The sequence below is a fragment of the Epinephelus fuscoguttatus genome, linkage group LG6 (assembly GCF_011397635.1).
Source record: "Epinephelus fuscoguttatus linkage group LG6, E.fuscoguttatus.final_Chr_v1".
Classification (NCBI taxonomy): domain Eukaryota; kingdom Metazoa; phylum Chordata; class Actinopteri; order Perciformes; family Serranidae; genus Epinephelus; species Epinephelus fuscoguttatus.
Window position 1 is genome coordinate 2,764,758 of NC_064757.1, and position 16,836 is coordinate 2,781,593.

The 16,836-nt window shown below is 41.4% G+C and overlaps 1 protein-coding gene across 4 annotated transcripts in view; it reads right to left on the reverse strand.

Annotated features, from left to right (window-relative positions):
• ehmt1a (euchromatic histone-lysine N-methyltransferase 1a) overlaps positions 1-16,836 on the reverse strand; it is a 126,112-nt gene that overhangs the window by 85,064 nt on the left and 24,212 nt on the right. For 3 of the 4 annotated variants that reach the window (XR_007449517.1, XM_049578767.1, XM_049578770.1), the window contains 6 exons: positions 13,478-13,614; positions 12,187-12,336; positions 6,919-7,226; positions 6,695-6,778; positions 6,319-6,407; positions 6,096-6,202 (listed from right to left, as the gene is read on the reverse strand). Coding sequence is in view for 3 of the 4 variants with exons in the window: in XM_049578767.1 (XP_049434724.1) it covers positions 6,096-6,202; positions 6,319-6,407; positions 6,695-6,778; positions 6,919-7,226; positions 12,187-12,336; positions 13,478-13,614 (875 nt within the window). In the remaining variant the exon portion in view is untranslated. The remainder of the gene's footprint in view (positions 1-6,095; positions 6,203-6,318; positions 6,408-6,694; positions 6,779-6,918; positions 7,227-12,186; positions 12,337-13,477; positions 13,615-16,836) is intronic. The other variant, XM_049578768.1, reaches the window with a different exon arrangement.

Here is a 16,836-nt window from a genome sequence, read left to right on the forward strand (position 1 = left end):
GCAATAATTTAACATGCAGCATAGATGCCATCAGAAAAAAGTTACTTGATGGATTTGAGATCAAATGGCTAAATGAGATTTTATTAAAACCAAAATTACGAACGTATATTCAAATTAAACATAACTTTGGCCCTGAATCCTATGTTACTGTAAATCTAACGAGAAGCCAAAGATCTTTAATTGCACAGTTGAGAACAGGAATCCACCCTCTGAACCTCGAAGTCGGCAGATTTAAAAACCTCCAGGAGGATGATAGATTATGTGAAGTGTGTGATTTGGGAGAAGTTGAGAACGAATCGCATTTTCTTCTGTATTGTCCTTTCTATGATGATCTAAGAACACAGATATTCAGTGATTTATTCGTTCAAAATTTAGAAATGTTCTGGGGGTCTGATGACGATAAAATGGAATGGTTGTTTAATTTTAATGTCTATAAGTTGGCTAATTTTGTTTCTAAAGCATGGAAGAAGCGTCAGGATAGGATATTTGTCCAACATTAATTGTAATTTATGTTTCTACTCTGGTTTCTGGTCTGTTTTTGTTGATTATTGGTGTCTTGTAAGCCTGTTTGGGCTGGGCACTTTGTGCATGACACAATAATAAAAATTCATTCATTCATTCATTCTTTGTTTGATGTTATGTTATTATATTGTGTGCAGGGGTTAAAGCAAGAAAAAATTTTGTGCCTGAAACGTGGAGCAAGATTTGTGTGCCTGAAATCTGAAATCTTTTCCGGAGTGGGGGGCTTGGTGTTGCGGTCACAAAATGAAGAAATAGAAATGTATGTGTTGCAAAGGAACGTATTTATTATCAAAACGAAGAAAAAGATTATAGCTTTAGTAGTTACTTTTCAGATTAAACTTATATAGCATAATGAGTTTATAAATAAAGATTAAACTTTCAGTGGTTACCAGACTTTTTGACTTATAGCTCCTACATCTCTTTTTTGCCTTGGTGCTATTTATTTTTAGAAGCTAAATGATTTAGGCTGTTTGCAAAATTGTATCGCATTTGATGTGAATTAAACAGGCAGTTACATCAAAATTTTGCCTCTGGGCATGCATGTCATCATTGAAATGGATCATATAATGTTGTGGTGGTGACTTTAAAACTTCAGCATTGAGGATTTTTATTGCAACTTTCGTTTCTGTCTGGTTTCTGTTACCTTACCTTCAAAATTATCGCTGGCTTACCGGAGCCTCTCCCGCTCCGTCTGTGCTCTGTGTCTCAATGTGACATTGATGTGAAAGCATTCACAGGCGTCAGTGTTGATTGGCTATCACTTGTGCCGTGTAACCAATCAGAGGGGACTGTAGGCTATAAAGCCCAGTGCAGTGGGGACTGCAGGCAGCGAGGGAGATGGCTGTATCAGAGCCAAAGGAGCGAGTTAAAAATACATTTATTTGATCGGTTATTGATGAAAAAACGCCTGATGCCGATTATGGTAAACAGCAGGTTGTGTTTACTCGCACACTGTGCACCTAAATCATTTTCCCGGTTTGCACATACGTAGATTTTTAGGAGCAAATGCGAGTGAAACGCTTGCACTGTAGAGCACTTCTGCCTGTGCCAGACAGAAACTTCACCACGCTGGAGATCCGGCGCGGAACTTTAATCCCTGTGTGTGTGTTATGTCTGTATGTATGCTTGCCTGTATTAAATTATTGAAAAGGGGAAAAAAAAGAGTCTTTAAATACTTAAAAAAAGGAACTTAAAAAAAAGGAACTTAGAAAAGAGATAATATTTTTCTTGTTTTAGCTTCTCTGCACTGGCTCCCTAACCTGGAAATCCAGATGCCCCGCCCCCAGCAAATTCGAATTTGCACTGCACGGGGATCTGGCCCCAACAAGCAGAGCCCGTTGAATCGCCATCGGATCAATCAGATCAGTCTATCTGACAGAGGCGGGCTCTGGGCGGGCGTAGCCTCGCGTCACCAGGCTCTTCACGTACAGTGAAGAGCCTGGTTTCCATTCACTCTGAATTTTGTCTGGATTCTGGTTCCGGTCCAGAGAGCGAATCCGGAATTCAAAGTCTTCACCAAAGTAAAACTTTAAATTCTGGTGCAACATCAATTTCCATCTCCATTGGAAAGTTGAATCGGAAAACAAAGAAGAGTGAAGCCTGTCGTCACAATCGATACATTTTAATCATTTAAACATGGACATACAACAGTCTGTTTTAGAAGAGGTTCTTCAAGAAACTTGTCGGCTACATAAAATAACCTCTTCAAAGCCGCTACAGAAGCTATGCCTGACGAATTTAATTGACGGAAAGGTGCATCCATCGAATTCTGGATCCTGTCTCTATCGCCCTGGTTCTGGTTGCTTACCAAAACGGCCACTAAACAGCCCCAGACTAGGGCGGGCATAACATGATGAAGACAGCGCTGCACCGCAGGAGTCGAAAAGTAAACAGTCAAGATGGCAGCTGCCGAAAGACCGCGTCCATTCAATTTAGCTTTAGAAGAAACACTAAGCCAACTACACTTATCTTTTTCCTTGAGAGAGGAACAGAAGACTGTCCTAGAAGCCTTTGCTTCCAGGAAGGACGTTTTTGCCGTTTTGCCAACGGGATACAGCAAAAGCATAATATATCAGTTAGCCCCACTGGTCAGCAAACAAATGGGGCTTAGTGCAATGAATATGTTTTTGCTCTGATTGGCTATCGTGCTATCCAATTGCGTGCTGCAGCATTTAATATGCCTCAGTTAGTGCTGCCCCTTGGGTAGGAGGGGCGTATCAGTGAGGGTCATACTCAAAATCTGTCCAGATTTGAGTCTGGATTTCAAGGCTACTGGCTCCCTGTAAAGTCCACAATTGAATTTAAAATCCCTCTCCTAACTTACGAAGCTCTATATGGTCAGACTCAGTCATATCTTAGAGAGCTCATAGTGCTATACAATCCTACTAGAACACTGCACTCTGAGAATGCATGGTTACTCATCGTTCCTAAAGTCTCCAAAAGTACAACAGGAGCCAGAGCCTTCAGCTATCAGGCTCTTCTTCTGTGGAACCATCTTCCTGTTTTGGTCCGGGAGGCAGACACCGTCTCCACATTTGAGAGTGGACTTAAGACTTTCCTTTTTGATAAAGCTTATCGTAAGGGCTGGCTCAGGCTTGTATTGGACCAGCCCCTAGAAAGGCTGACATAGGCCTAGTCTGCCAGGGGACCTCCTATGATACACTGGGCTCCTTCTCTCCTGCTCTCTTTCTCCTCAGTTTCTGAAAAGTTGGTTCTTCTTCATTTGCTAACATTCACGTCCTATTACTGCGTATCAATAACTTGGCTTTACTGCATGTCACTAACGCGGCTTCTTCTCCAGAGCCTTTGTGCTCCACTGTTCCCTCCTATCGCAGCTACACCTGGATCGTGATGTCGTGGTTACGCTGCTGCAGTGGTCCTGCCTGATGCCTCCTACTACTGCTATTATTAGTCATACTTCTACAATTATTACACACATATGATTATTATTGTCATATACTGTCGTATATTAATATATACTTACAACATATGTTACCACAATAACTACTATTATAATATTACTAAAGTTAATGTTATGGTACCTATTGTCATTACTGTCTGCCCTGCATCTCTTTGTCTCTCTCTGTCTCAATTCCTCTCTATGTCTCTGTCTCTCTTTGTGTATCATTTTGTCATATGGATTACATTTTGCAAATGTATTGTGGGAAGTTTTTCCTTATCTGCTGTAAGGGTCCAAAGGACATAGGGATGTGGTATGCTCAGTGTTTCCCCTATATGCACTTTTTTTTTTCATCTTAGTTCTTTAGAAACTACCATTATATTATTTGGCGCTATGGGCGCTCCTTATCCAGGTCAATTCACACTTGTGAGTAAAGCCTATAAGAGGAGAGGAGAGGGCTCTGTCTCGATGTGCACACAGACACGTGCACACACACACACACACACACACACACACACACACACAGGTGAGCATGCTAGAGCGCAGCTCGGGCCGCATTTTCCTGACCAAACCCAGCGCAGTTTGTTACCTGACATAGTTATTGTTATGGATAGTTATGGCTAGTGATATTGCGGTTTATAAATAAAATTTAAATAAACTGAATTTGGGGATGTGTGATTGGGTCTGTGCAGGTGGGTGGGCTGAGGATGAATTACTATCAAGACTTAATTTGTTTTTATTCACACATGTATGTAAAAGCGCACTGAGATTACTCTGTATGAAATATGCTATATAAATTAAATTTGATTTGATTTGATTTGATTTGATTTGGAAACATGTTCATTGAAAAAAATGCTGACATTTTGAATGTGCCCCTCAGTATTGTGCAATATAGCGCTGGAGCTCTCCTAAATATTATCCAAGATACAAGTTAGGAGAGTTGATAAATTGCTTTAAATGTGAGGCCTAAAGGTAGAAACAAAAATTGCATTACTCCCTGAGTAAAGTAAGTAAAGTAACTCAAGTACTTTTAAAGTACTTCCAACGTTACTCCCTGAGAAAAGTAACTCAAGTGCTTTTTAAGTATCAATCAATCAATCAATTTTATTTATAAAGCCCAATATCACAAATCACAATTTGCCTCACAGGGCTTTACAGCATACGACATCCCTCTGTCCTTATGACCCTCGCAGCGGATAAGGAAAAACTCCCCAAAAAACCCCTTTAACGGGGAAAAAAAACAGTAGAAACTTTTGAGTATTCTACATTTCCTATTGGGCAATGGACCACAGGGCGCTTAGCCTACATTTCTCCAAAATTAAAGTTATGGACCACTTGCCCTTAACAAAGATCCAATTCTCCCATCACAGCCGCCACTTTGACCAGTAGAAACACAGAACGATCTGCTGCCATAGACAACTGTATAACAACAACAACAACCCCAGCATTTTTTAGTAATTCCTCTAGGGATGTTACCACACGGAGTAAAAGGGGGAAATGATAGTGTGAAACAGCAGAGGCACTTTGTCAACCCGGTGAGTACTGCCATTAGCATCAAGCTAACAAACAATGTTACGTCCTCATAATGGAGACAGACATAAAGTAATAACATTAGCAAAAAGGGGCAGGGCTTTTACTCACCACAATTGCAGAGGCTACCAGCTTCATTTGAAACAGACTACATTATAAAAGGGCCGTTATTTATTAATCCCTCTGTATTTTTATATTTTTACTTTTTATCTGCTCCTGTTGTCTTTATAAAGTTAACATATCGCACTGTCATTTCAAATTCAACACTTCCTGAATTTGTTTCAAATTAAAAGCCCCTTACAACCTCGACTGAGAGAATCCCTCCATTTTCTAAATAGGCTTTTATTGTGAAACATGTGCAGGAACTTGGTTGTGGAGGATTCAGTAACTTGAATGTTTGCGTACTTCAAATGTTGCTCCTGCCACCTGCTGACGCTTTTTGACGACTACAGCAACGTGTCGGCTGGCACATGAATAGACACAGTGACTCACATAATAGTAAAAGTAATAAAAATAGGACAAGAATAACCCGATGACATCACACAAGTCGTGAAAGACGACCGGGATAATTGGTGTGTATCATCGTGTAGTGTGTCATGTCTGTTGGCCAGTCACGGCACGATTTTATGACTCCACAATCGTGTAATGTGACATAGTGACTTTCAGAACGGGCAGAAAAGTCGTGTAGTACAAGTGTGTACCAGGCATAATGCAAGTCCTGAGTCTGACCTGTCTGTCAGCGAGTCTATTGAGTTAGGTTACTCTAGGTAACCTAACTCCATCTATTGAGTCGTGGGGATTTTACTGACGATCCTGCGGAATGTTTTAGACTCCACCATAGACAATGGCAGCATTTAACGTTTAACGTTGTCTCCATTATTCGAACCAAAAGACAGTCGTTGCTGTTTCAGAGCTGAAGGACCAGCATTCTAAAAGTAACGGAAGTAACTGATGGCTTGTTTGAAAATGTGCTCAAGTATCAGATTACTCAAACAGCAAACTAACATGTTAGGTTACTCGTTACTGCAAAAAGGAATCAAAGTACTCTAACGCGTTACTTTGTAACTTTATACCCAACTCTGTATGAGACACTTGATAAATACAGGCTCTGAGGTGCAAACTGTAGTGACGCCAGTCTTCTCACCTGGACCAGCATGTGGCAGATCTCCTGGTGACCCTCAGCAGCTGCTGCATGAAGAGGAGTGCCTTTGTTTTGGCCCTCCATCAAAAAGTTTGGGTCCTTCCCATCAACTTCAAAGAACAAAGTTTGGTCTATTAGTGTATTAGTGTGTACAAATGCTAAAAAAAACACACACTGAGTAATTGTAATTGAAGCTGCTTTATGTCAGGTAACATATTTGAGTTACCTAGAAGATGAATGACCTTCTGCAGCTCTCCTTGTTTTGCAGAGATGTACAGCTGATTGGCAGGGTACTTCACTCTCTTTGGTTTCAGGCTAAAAAGAATAGAATGTTTCAAGAAATTATGTTATTTTACTAATTACTTCTATTTTTAATTACTTCTCTTTTTTTAAGATTTTTTGGGGGGTTTTTATGCCTTTAATTGACAGAATAGTGTAGTGTGAGAGGGGAGAGAGAGGGGGGATGGCATGCAGCGAAGGGCCGCTGCAGCAAGGACAATGCTTTTGTACATGGGGCGCCTGCTCTATCCACTAAGCCGTTGACGCCCCCACACTGTACTTTTCTGCACACTGATGTTGAAATATTTCATGGTTACCCATACTTTTCATCATCCAATGCAGTCAGGATGCTCTCCAGTGACTCTTTAGGTAGTCTGTCTGCAGCACGCACAGCCTCACGCTTTAACCTGGTGGAAGAAATAACCTGAGTCATCCTGAGTTGAAATATACTGGAGTTATCCTTTAGACGTTGCAACTTTGCTAAATCACTTTCAAGAAGGAGGTGGTATCTCCATGTTTTGCATGATAAACATCACTCCTGTGTTACCTGTTGGGGCTCTCCTCTCTGCTCGTCTGTGGCTCACTGGTCTTCTTCGCTCTGAGTATCTGTGGAACAGCAGGTGTGGTTGGTACTGATGGCAGGGTGGTCACAGTGGGCACAGCTGGAAGTGACGGTCCAGGGTTTGATCTGGGTACAGAGGGAGATGAATCGACCTTTGACACTGTGACCTCCTTTGCCCCGCTGGCATCCTCTCCACAGTGGGGGCAAAACCTGAGATCCTTCAAGATGGAGGCACAGTCGCGGTGAAAGCGGTGGGAAATGCTCCCATACGGCCTGCACTCCATGAAGGTGCCCTTTGGGACGGAACAGAAAGACACTGCATTAAGGTTAACAAGTTCAGTAACTAATTATATTATAATATATATTCTATATTGTATACAGTACTGTAGTGTTATTTCAAGAGACAGTCTCCTCTTGTCAGGATGAAAAAACATCAGAGATTTAGAGCAGTGGTTCCAAATCTTCTTTATCTGATGCACCCCCACACACCTGTCAGGTACCATTACCTTCTCTTTTCTTCCAAAATGCATTGTTGTTACACCCACCATCAATACAAATAAATATATACGAGCAGTGAAAAAAAGTTTTTCAGAGCAAAGAATTTAAAAAAACAGTTCGAAAAAATCTTGTATCACACATTTAATCTCAGCCTGATTTTGAGTTGGATTAACTTGTAATTCATTCCTTTTCATTTTCAAGGGATCGCTATGAAAGAGCCATTACATAAGTATACAGATCCACAGAGGTTGAGCTAAAAGGAAAAATAAAGTAAAAACAAATAAAAATTATTGTAGCAGTTTGGCTTCATATGCTTGCATGTTTAAGTGAGATATTTGGACAGAGAGTACAATCAAGATAAAATTAAAAGTTGATAATGTTCCCTCAATTCATTATCTTTCAGTCAGGTGTCAGAGGTTTGACATATTACACCCATTTTCCCAGCGTTGTATGAAAATGTCCATTTTTTGCGGTAAGAGAAAGTAACCTTTTTAATAAAAATCTTCATTGTTACATCTATCCAGTTATCTGTAGTAGGCCCGACATACATCATCAGTTTTATGGTAAGAGCCTTTTTCCCTGCTGCCAACAAAATTACCTATTATACCCATATCCATTAAATATTTGCCAATATCTTTTACCTGTGAAGGAATATAGCCAAAATATACTGTATGGCTTTGAAATATTATAGTATATGTGTATTTAAGGTGGTTTGTATTGTCTTTTGCAAGGGTGCAGGTTTCATGTCAACACTGACGGGGACACATATAAGTGGGGGGCCTGGGGGGGTCCTTCCCCAAGAAATGTGGGTGTCAAACACTTTATTTACTGCATTCTGGTGAATTTTTATCGAGCAATTTATGGTGAAAATGTATTCATTCATGTAAAAGAAAGCACAAAATTCAGGTGATATCTTGAGGTCAGAGGTCAAGGGACCTTGGTGAAAATGACCACGTTGTTTTTTTCCCCACCAAAATTTAGCCTAAGATTTAAACCCTTTTCTGAGAAGCTAGCATGACATTGTTGGTACCACTGGATTTCTCGGGTCCTTTAGTTTCATATGATACCAGTATCTCACTCTGGCAGTGGCAAAAATAGCAGCATGCGAGTACCATGATCAAAAAATTAACGCATTGTGTTCGAGCTGGTTTGGGCTGGTCACAAAGCTCAAGGAGCTGGCACCTCACTGTGCCTGTAGATCCTTGACTTCCTGACAGGCAAACCCCAGGTGGTGAGAGTGGGTGGACACACCTCTTCCAACCTCATCCTTAACACAGGTGCACTTCAGGGCTGGGTTTTGAGTCTCCTGCTTTACTCCCTGTACACACAGGACTGTCAGGTTTTCCCATTTATAGATGGTAGCCTGCCACAATTAAAACATCTGCCGCCACGTTTTGATTTTCTGTTTTTGGGGCTAGACTATTTATCAGGTGCATTGTTGGAATATATATTCAGTTTGGTTATTCATTGCACCAACCTCTCGGAGTGCAGAGAGTACTCTGGGCAGAGACGGAGCAGTAGAACATCAGATGCAGTGAAAGTGAAACTTAACCTGTCATTGCTGGGTCTAACAGTTAGCTTTAACTCACAAATAGCTGCTTCTCTCATCCATCGATCTGACTGGACCACTTCTGATGGGGTCGACTGATCAGTCATCCACCCTGCAACTCAAAACTCCACAAACTGCTGCTGAGGAAAACAGCATAAGAATTCCACCTGCACTGCCTTCAAGGATTCGCAAAAAACTCTGAATTTAGCAACTGGACACAGATTGATACACAAGGACACAAAGGCAACAAAAAAAACGGAAACAGTAAATTCCTGTTTCCACAGTAAAAGATGGCTGTGCATTACCATTGCAGCCAGTGAGGCTGGGCGATATGGAGAAAATCATATATCCCAAAACTTTTGAACATGTACCTGAATATCATTATTGAAGCAATACTGTAGGGTTGACTTTTGGTGCTCTTTATTTTCACAGTGAGATTTTAGATAAATAATCATCAGTAATGTGGACATAATGTCTATGTGGATAAAGGCAAATAATACAGCTATAGCAGTCTGGTAGGTTCAGAAAATTACACCACTTTACTGTAATGCAGCCTTTAAAACCGGAAAGGGACAGCATTTTCAATATTATGACATCCAAAATCTTAGACGATATCTGGGGTCACATCATGACATCCATATAATATTAACGTATTGCTCAGCCACGTATTTTGTAAATCCACAGACACTTTCTGTGGTGACTATGATTTGGATTGTGACTGTTTGTTTGTGCTTGCTGTCATAGACATTTTATATGTATTTGATGCGTTCATTCTAAATTTACAGAATTAATTATGGTTGCATTGTGCATTTCAATTATGTAGCCCATCAGCCTGGGGTTACTGAACCTCATTTTTCTTTAGTGGTATTATTGATTGTTTGTTCATAAGTAACTGCTATAAACAATCGAGCCCACTCCCCACTTGTAGGGTTTTCCCTGCCTATCTAAGACAAAGGCGGGCCGCCTGAGTGATTTTGGAGGCCACCTTGGTTAAAGCACGTTTGTGTGCATGGGGGGCATTCAGATGTAGTGTTTTTTGCGTGCACAAACCTATTACTTTCAATGTAGATGTGCGTTATGTGCGCTCAAAACCCAAAGCAACGCTGTAGCGACGCGCATTTGGTGCAATGCGCTTGTTTTTTCGTCCGGCACACAGCTCCACAGACCTGCTTGTCCCTGCGGTGCTGTGTCAGATCCCGGTTCCACCTCGGGCTGTGTCTCTCCTACTGTTTCCCACGAAGCTCTGCCCCGTTTAAAAGGCAAAGCAGAGCTGCCAACTCTTATGCATTCGCCGTGAGAGTCACACAATTGGTTGATTTCACACGGTCTCACGCCACACCTCCAATTTCTCACTAGAAAAAAAAAAAGTGCTGATAGTCGCATGGGCGTAGTGGACGCGGGGTACGCATGGGACATGTCCCCCGCACTTCCCATATCTGTGCCCTCTGTCCTCCGCACTTTTTACAGCCGTTCCAACCGTTCAATTCATTTTTAATGTGTGGTAACGTGTTTTTCCGAGCCATCTTCAAACGCACCATGAGTAGGTGGCGCCAGGGGGCATACATATGGTGTTGTGTTGTGATCAGACAAGACGTGCTGCTGGGCAGTGCTGCTGTGCGTTAACTATGTTCAGCAAACCTGCCAGCAAGAAGCAAAAAACCTTGCACAGTTTCGTCCAAACAAACTGTGTAAGTTGAGTAATGCTGTTGCATGTAGATAATGTTTGCTAAATGATGACTAATTAATAGATGCCAATATATCAAGTTTAACAAGAATACTAATGTTATTGTTACCTATGTTAAATCGCTTGCTAGCTAGTTTCATGCTAGGAATAAACCCACTCCTCCTTAATTTCTGCGCAGAACTTGTGCTCACTATTGCTTTGCACATATTTTTTAATCTTCATTGCCACAAAAGAAAGAGCAGGGTCAGGGAGGAGACAGTGGCCAGAGGCCAGCAAGGATGATCATGCAGGGTCTTCACAGGTGAGAAGAGAATATAACTGGCTGAGAGAAAATATCTATAGCATAAAAGTGACTTCGCGATTAATTTCCACAGCTTTGTCAAAAGGCATTTGGAGAGCTTTGTAAATGTCAGAAATGAAATGAAATCGGGGCATCGGTGGCTTAGTGGTAGAGCAGGAAATGAAATGAAATGGCCTAGGTCTAGGCACTCTTAGACTTGCATAGTGTAGAAATGTATCATGAAATGCTCTTTAGACTATAATAATACACAAAATACATTATTATTCCAAAAATAATATTTTAATTAGATATTAAACAAAATATATTCAACCATTTCAACCATGAATTTTGCTTTAAATCCAAAATGGGTCTTGAATGCAGGCTCACTTGTGAAGGCCCTGCAAGTCAGGGTGGCTTTGAATGAATGTAGGTATTGCCCATCACCAGAATGCTACCCCTAAATCCACCAGAATGTAGGAAATCACATCTACCACATCCAAAATTTTCTGGAGGAGGACCCCCAGACCCCCACTGTACCACCATTGTCTCTCTCTCTGTATGGTATTTGTATGTAAGGTATTAGGCCCTATCCATCTCCAGCAGGCGCCCCAAAAAATCTGTTAGGATGCAGGGGATCAGGATCGCATCTATCAAATCAGTTGACAAACAAAAATTTTATGTGTCGGCCTAAACGACCAAATTGTGGCTTGTATCATCAGAACAGACATGTCCAGTGATTTTCAGCCTCCTTCCATATTTAATAGAGGGGGGCAATACCTGACAGTAGTATTCTCAGCTGTCAGGATGTGCCTGCTGTAAGGGTAAATATAATCACAGAAGGCTGAAAATCACAGGACATGTCTGTTCTGATTATACAAGTCAGCAGTGTAAAGCTCAAGCATGTGGGGGCCTCCTTTCATATTTGATAGAAGGGGGAAACCGTATCTAAAAGTACAACTGTCAAGATGCCCCCCCACAGGCCTTTGCCAACTTGGTCTCGAAAAAACCCAGGGAAAACCCTGACTTCCTTCCCCCACAATGCTCTGGCACCACCGCTGCTTTTGAGCCACCACAGCAAAATCTTTTTTGTTGCAGCATTATTTTTTTTCTGCATAAAATCTCTCCTTAGCTAACCAGTGGCATCCTGATAGATTTTACTGTAAATATATCGTCAAAGTAATTTACAGTATTGTACTAATGTCAGGAATCAACATGTTTACAGTATCAGTGTGCTTTGTTTACCCTCACCGTCCGGCAAAAGAGTCCACAGCCAGGGCAGCAGTGGTGCTTGACCATGCCAGCCCGGTGCTCCTCACACAGAACCAGCAGATGGACCGTGTTAGAGGGTCGCATCATTTCCTGCCTCATTACTTGCTTCTGGCAACGAATCAGCTGTTGAGAGAAAATCGAGTAGGAATTCACAAAAATAAACACCAATAATCATACTGCACAACATAAAAACACACAGGGTTCCAAATACTGTTAGTGCTTATGAACCCATAATAACTTTACCCAGCACCAACTGTTTTTACTTTGAATATATCCTACAAGTTTACACTGTGTTCTTTACAGAGCTACTCTTTTATTACGGGATGAAAACCAGCTTTAATTCATGGGACACAGAAACTGTTCCACTGAAACTTATACATGTGACTGTCTTTCAGGAGGAGTACCCCCATAAAAAAGGGCCTTTAATGGGCCATTTCACTCATAATCATTCATCTTCTAACCGCTTCATCCTCTTGAGGGTCGCGGGGGGGCTGGAGCCTATCCCAGCTACATCGGGCGAGAGGCGGGGTACACCCTGGACAGGTCGCCAGACTATCGCAGGGCTGACACATAGAGACAAACAACCATTCACACTCACATTCACACCTATGGACAATTTAGAGTTACCAATTAACCTAGTCCCCAATCTGCATGTCTTTGGACTGTGGGAGGAAGCCAGAGTGCCCGGAGAGAACCCACGCTGACACGGGGAGAACATGCAAACTCCACACAGAAGGGCTCCCACACCCAGGATTGAACCGGCAACCCTCTTGCTGTGAGGCGAGAGTGCTAACCACCACACCACCGTGCCGCCCCATAATCATTCAAAGCAGAAAATTTCATTACTTTAGTTTTCTCTTTAACACCTGTTTTGTAGTTCAGGGATGCCCCCAGTGGTATTGATGGGCTTAGAGTCATTTTCACATCTGTAATTTGGTTCTCTTGGTCAGGATGAATGAAATACACACATTGTTACTTTGGTCCATTCTATTGACAGTAACAGTGACGATCCTGCTTCATCAGTCTACAAGGAGCCATCTAATTCTGATGACTGAGTGGCCATAAACAGCAGAGAAGTATTCTATACTGTTTCTAGATGTCCACTGCAGTAAACTGCAGAATAATTAGTCACACTTTTTTTCTGATGAAACAAGTCTCTGCTAAGTCAGTGGAACTTGTATCTGATATTTTAAATCTGATTTCTAATAAGAGGCCAATACCAAAGTGATATTTGAGTGTTATTATTCAGTCAAATGGTCTTTACCATTCCATCCATGCTCTCTGTGGCCATGCAGGTCTGATCCAGTGTGGACAGGATGTCTCCGCTGTGAGGAGTCTCCATACGACAGCAGCACAGTGGTAACTCTTCAGCCAGGTCTGTTTCTGTCACCTCAGCATCCCCTGCAACACCGGCACACACACATCCCATTGCCAATCAGGAAAATGACAACCAAGGCAAATCTCTGTGCCTGAAATGTGCATGGGGGTCAGGAGAAATAATGGAGGGAAGGGGGGCTTACGAAAAGAAGAAATAATGAATTACACACACTAAAAAAACACAAATGGAAGATGGAAAAATTAGTCAGCTAGGGGCCCCTAAGATGTTCTCAAATCATTAAATCATTGTAAATCACATCTTCTTAATGACTTCCTGTTTTTTATAAAAAAAAATGGTCACTCCATATACCTGGCAGTAATATGCACACAGCATATATACTATTGGATGAAGTGATTATTCAGGTGTGCAGCACACCCAGCACACACCTGAGTAATCACTTAATCCAGTAGTATAGGACAGAAAATACTACTGCATACTTCCGTTCAGGAAGTAGTGGAGCTGGTGCACAGAGCCCATTGGAGACTTCAAAATGAGAGTCCACAAACCAATGGGTGATGTCACAGTAGCTACATCCATAATTTTAGACAGTCTACACTTCAAATGCAGCTCCACCGATCATAATAAATAACAGTACTTATCAGTTTTATAAAAAGGTTTTTATTGTATCTGCTAGGTGTATGCCTGGAGGGGATCAGGCATTTGGTGGGGTGAGTGTGTACATGAGTGAGTGTGAGCGTATGTTAGTGTATGTATCTTTCTGTCTGCAGCTAATCTTACAAACTACTGAACCACTAAGCCTCATTTTTTTTCAATTCAATCAATCAATTTTATTTATAAAGCCCAATATCACAAATCACAATTTGCCTCACAGGGCTTTACAGCATACGACATCCCTCTGTCCTTTGGACCCTCACAGTGGATAAGGAAAAACTCCCCAAAAAAACCTTTAACGGGGAAAAAAAACGGTAGAAACCTCAGGAAGAGCAACTGAGGAGGGATCCCTCTTCCAGGACGAACAGACGTGCAACAGATGTTGTGCAGAACAGATCAGCATAATAAATTAACAGTAATCTGTATGACACAATGAGATAGAAAGAGAGAGAGAGAGAGAGAGAGAGAGAGAGAGAGAGAGAGAGACAGAGAGAGAGAGAGATGCAGGACAGACGGTAATGACAGTAGCTTACAACAACATTAATGAAAGTAATAATATTATCGTTATAGTTCTGGCTACTGTGGTAAAATATGTAGAAAGTATATATTAGTATCTGGCAGTATACATGTGTGATAATAATCATGTGTGTATAATAACAGTAGAAGTATGACTAATGACTAATGATGGCAGCAGCAGCAGGGGGCATCTGGCAGGACCACGGCAGCAGCACAACCACACACGTCACGCTATCTAGGCACTGCTGTGATATGAGTTAATCTGAGAGACAGTGGAGCACAAAGGCTCCGGAGAAGAAGCTGAGTTAGTGACATCCAGAATGGCCGAGTTAGGAAGATGCAGAAATAGAATACGAGAGAGAGGGAGAGAGAAGGAGAGAAGGTGCCCGGTGTATTATAGAGGGGTCCTCCGGCAGACTAGGCCTAAGTCAGCCTAACTAGGGGCTGGTACAGGGCAAGCCTGAGCCAGCCCTAACTATAAGCTTTATCAAAGAAGAAAGTCTTAAGTCTAGTCTTAAATGTGGAGACGGTGTCTGCCTCCCGGACCGTAACAGAAGGATGATTCCACAGGAGAGGAGCCTGATAGCTGAAGGACTCTGGCTCCTGATCTACTTTTGGAGACTTTAGGGACCACGAGTAACCCTGCTTTCTCAGAACGCAGTGTTCTGGTGGGATAATAAGGCACTATGAGCTCTCTAAGATATGACGGAGCTTGACCATTTAGAGCTTTATGAGTTAACAGTAGGATTTTAAATTCAATTCTGGATTTTACAGGGAAGCTAAAACAGGAGAAATATGATCTTGTTTCTTAGTTCCTGTTAGTACACGTGCTGCTGCATTCTGAATTAGCTGGAGAGTTTTTAAGGACTTACTAGAGCTACCTGATAATAGAGAGTTACAGTAATCCAGCCTTGAGGTAACAAAAGCGTGGACCTATTTTTCTGCATCTTTTCGGGTCAGGATAGGCCTAATTTTCACAATATTACGCAGATGAAAAAATGCAGTCCGTGAGGTTTGTTTTAAATGAGAATTAAAAGACAAATCTTGATCAAATGTTACGTTGTTATAGGTTTCTTACGGTAGTGCAGAGGCCAGAGCAATGCCATCTAGAGAAACTATGTCATCAGATAAAGAGTCTCTGAGTTGTTTGGGGCCAAGAACAGTAACTTCAGTTTTGTCTGAATTTAACATCAGGAAATTGGTGCTCATCCAGGTTTTTATATCTTTAAGGCAGTTATGGAGTTTAGTTAAATTGATTACTTTCTTCTGGCTTCATCGATAAATACAACTGTGTATCATCCGCATAACAATGGAAATTTATAGAGTGATTTCTAATGATGTTGTCTAAAGGAAGCATATATAGAATAAATAGGATTGGTCCGAGCACAGAACCAAAACAAACTTTAGTACGTGAGGATGATTCATTATGAATGTCAACAAACTGAAAACGATCAGATAAATAAGATTTAAACCAGCTCAGTGCAGAACCTTTTAGGCCAATTAAGTGTTCCAGTCTCAGCAGTAGAATTTGATGGTCAATAGTGTCAAACGCTGCACTAAGATCTAATAAAACAAGTGCAGAGACAAGTCCTTTGTCTGAAGCAATGAGAAGGTCATTTGTAATTTTAACTAGTGCTGTCTCAGTGCTATGATGCACTCTAAATCCTGACTGAAATTCCTCAAATAAATTATTATCATGGAGAAAATCACACAGCTGGTCTACGACTACTTTCTCAAGGATCTTTGACATAAAGGGAAGATTAGATATTGGTCTATAGTTGGCTAACACCTCTGGACCCAGGGTGGGCTTTTTTAGTAGAGGTTTAATTACAGCTACCTTAAAAGACTGTGGTACATAGCCTGTTAATAAGGATATATTGATCATATCTAATATATGAGTGTTAACTAAAGGTAAAACCTCCTTAAGTAGCATAGTTGGGATGGGGTCTAAGAGACACGATGATTTAGATGAAGAAATCACTGCAGTCAATTCTTGAAGAGAAATCGGGGAGAAGCAATCTAAATATATATTAGGTCTTACAGCTGTGGTTGAGGTTAGATAGGAGCCTTTGTGCTCCACTGTCTCTCAGATTAACTCATATCGCAACAGTGCCTGG